Consider the following 2,826-nt stretch of genomic DNA (forward strand, 5'->3'; position numbering starts at 1 on the left):
AAGTCGTGATGATTTGAGAAGGCTAACATAGGCTATCAGCTCACTGTCTGCCGTTGGCCGCTTGGTCGTTACTTTAAAAAACAAAAACTTATATTTAACGAACAAAAAATTATCCAAACTTTTTTTCTAAATTAACTTAATAAAAAAAAAAGAAACAAAATATAATCACTTCGCCATTACATACAAAACTGAACTATTTTAATAGCTGAATCAACAGCTAGTATAAGCTGTTTTGGGAGAAGGGAAAAAAAAGACGGGCTCGGGCCGGAAATTCTGATAAGCTGTCGGACACGGGCCGGGCTAGGGCCTATATTTGAGGCCCGTGCAGGGCTCTACCAGGAACTATGATGAAGCAGCGCTAAATATATAGCGTGATGTCAAATTACTCATTTATTTAATTTTAGATTAAACAAATGTAATCCTGATAGTATTCCCACTTTTTACAAAATGTAACTGTAATCTGAATACTTTGTTTTTTGATGTAACTGTAACGGATTACAGTTACTAGATTTTTGTATCCTGATTACGTAACGCCGTTACATGTATTCCGTTACTCCCCAACCCTGATCTTTAGTGAAGATTCTCTCCTCAGCGGGTGTTTTCTAACTTGGTAGTTCGCACAGACAGCAGTGCTAGCTACTCAGTTAGCTATCTGGCTAACAAACATTTTATCTAATTAGGTAGAACTGAAGAATTTGATTCAACCAATAGAGTGCAACAGTGCCCGTTGACTTTTTCAGTGGTCTTGGTTCCGGAAGTATTTTTCGATTCATTTTTTTTCTACCATGGGGATTTTGAAAAGGTCTTTGTTTAAAAGTTATAAGACATGAACCAAACTAACCAGCTCCAAGGTGAATCCCAACATTAAAAAAAAAACTTTGATTTGCAGCAAAAAAATACTTGGAATTCAGACAAAGTAGTTTGAAAGCATAATGAAACTGAGTCTACATCATTCGCAGAGATTCATGGGAGTGGGTGGGCGATACAGAGGTTTGCTAGCTTTGATTCAATGATTGGTGGAGATTTCTCTGCTAAATCATGGGTGTAGTTTTTCACCAATTCAGATGTTAGACACAATTACTTAAAAATAAATAAAAAGTTGAAATAATGCAGGATGATGGCTTCATGCATATACCATCAATTAGGTAGCAACGTAGTCTAATCAATCCCACTAAGGAGAAAATTAATGGAATTTTTACTTCCTGATCACAACTGTTGCACTTTATAGTTTGAGTTTGGGGTGAGGCTACCTGTTTGATTGGACTTTGTCCAGAGTGGGTGGGGTTAAAGGGGCAGGAAGACTGTTCAGCAAACTGTTTGACACAATTGTTATTTTTACCCTAGCAACCACCTAGAAGACCCTAGCAACTGCATAGCAACACACTAACCACTCATTACTCCCTAGCAACTGCACATAAACACCATAGCAACACCCAGTAGGAATTTGTATGAGGAAACCATTGTCATTTTTACTATTTTGTTTGGTATTGCTAGTGATGTTTTGATTTCAACACATTTTGATTTTGTCATTAACTTGGTTGCATTTCTTGTGATGCTCCAGCATTCTTACCAACATTTTGGATGTGCACCAGAACATGGGCTACTGCCCTCAGTTTGATGCCATAGATGATCTTCTAACAGGAAGAGAACATCTGCACTTATACGCTCGGCTCAGAGGAGTCCCGGAATCTGAGATCAGCAGAGTGAGACCATATTCCACTTTCTTATCTCTTCTTATTTCTTTCTCTCTGAGGATTTCTGACAGAGACCTCTATCTCTCTTTGATGCAGGTGGCTGAATGGGGAATTCAGAAACTGGGTTTATTTGAGTATGCAGGCTGCACTGCCAGCACATACAGTGGTGGAAACAAGCGTAAACTCTCAACAGCTATTGCAATGATTGGCTGTCCAGCTCTTCTGCTCCTAGTAAGGGCCTGTCTGTGTGATTTATCTCAGAATAAGATAAGGATTGTTACTAGCATGTTTTTTCCCCCTGTGCCAGGATGAGCCAACCACAGGAATGGATCCTCACTCTCGGAGGTTCCTCTGGAACTCCATCATGAGTGTGATTCAGGGTGGCAGGGCAGTGGTCCTTACATCACACAGGCAAGAACACGTCAAAACACGTGAATTTTTTTATACCGCTAATTATAAATACTATATACTAACCTATGGAAGCCTGTTTCAGCCACAATTTTTATCTTACAATTCAGATTTTTTTTCACAGAATTCTGAGAAAAAAAAGTCAGAATTGGAAGATATAAACCCAGAATTCTAACTTCGCAGTTCCGACTTTTTCATCTGAATTCTGAGTTTAAATCTGGCAGGTTTTTTTTTTGTTTCCATCACAAAATAAAAAGATAATTGTGACTTTTTATCTCACAATTCTGACTTTTTTTCTGACGAAAAAGTGAGAAATTGTGAGATATATTGTCAGAATTGTGACAAAGTCTGAATTGTGAGATAAATTCACAATTACCTTTTTAATTTGTTTTTCCTGTGGCAGAAACTGGCTTTCATACTAACCTACACCTTAACCTTAGGTGAAAAACTTTTTTTTTCCACTTTTAGAATTATTTTTTTTGTCAACTCGTTTCTATAGGTACAAATTTGGATGTATTTACTTGATATGTGACCCTGGACCACAAAACCAGTCTTAAGTGTCAATTTTTCGAAATTGAGATTCATACATCATCTGAAAGCTGAATAAATAAGCTTTCCATTGATGTATGGTTTATTAGGATCGGACAATATTTGGCCGAGATACAACTATTTGAAAATCTGGAATCTGAGGGTGCAAAAAAAATCTAAATATTGAGAAAATCGC

The 2,826-nt window shown here is 37.4% G+C and overlaps 1 protein-coding gene across 1 annotated transcript in view; it reads left to right on the top strand.

The window, feature by feature from the left end:
* The window catches only part of LOC107729654 (retinal-specific ATP-binding cassette transporter-like), a 44,957-nt gene that overhangs the window by 37,328 nt on the left and 4,803 nt on the right, over positions 1-2,826 (top strand). The window contains 2 exon segments of the mRNA XM_016540294.1: positions 1,791-1,925; positions 2,002-2,105. Of these exon segments, the coding sequence (XP_016395780.1) occupies positions 1,791-1,925; positions 2,002-2,105 (239 nt within the window).

This window comes from Sinocyclocheilus rhinocerous, unplaced genomic scaffold (assembly GCF_001515625.1).
Source record: "Sinocyclocheilus rhinocerous isolate Xijiao unplaced genomic scaffold, SAMN03320098_v1.1 scaffold278, whole genome shotgun sequence".
NCBI lineage: Eukaryota > Metazoa > Chordata > Actinopteri > Cypriniformes > Cyprinidae > Sinocyclocheilus > Sinocyclocheilus rhinocerous.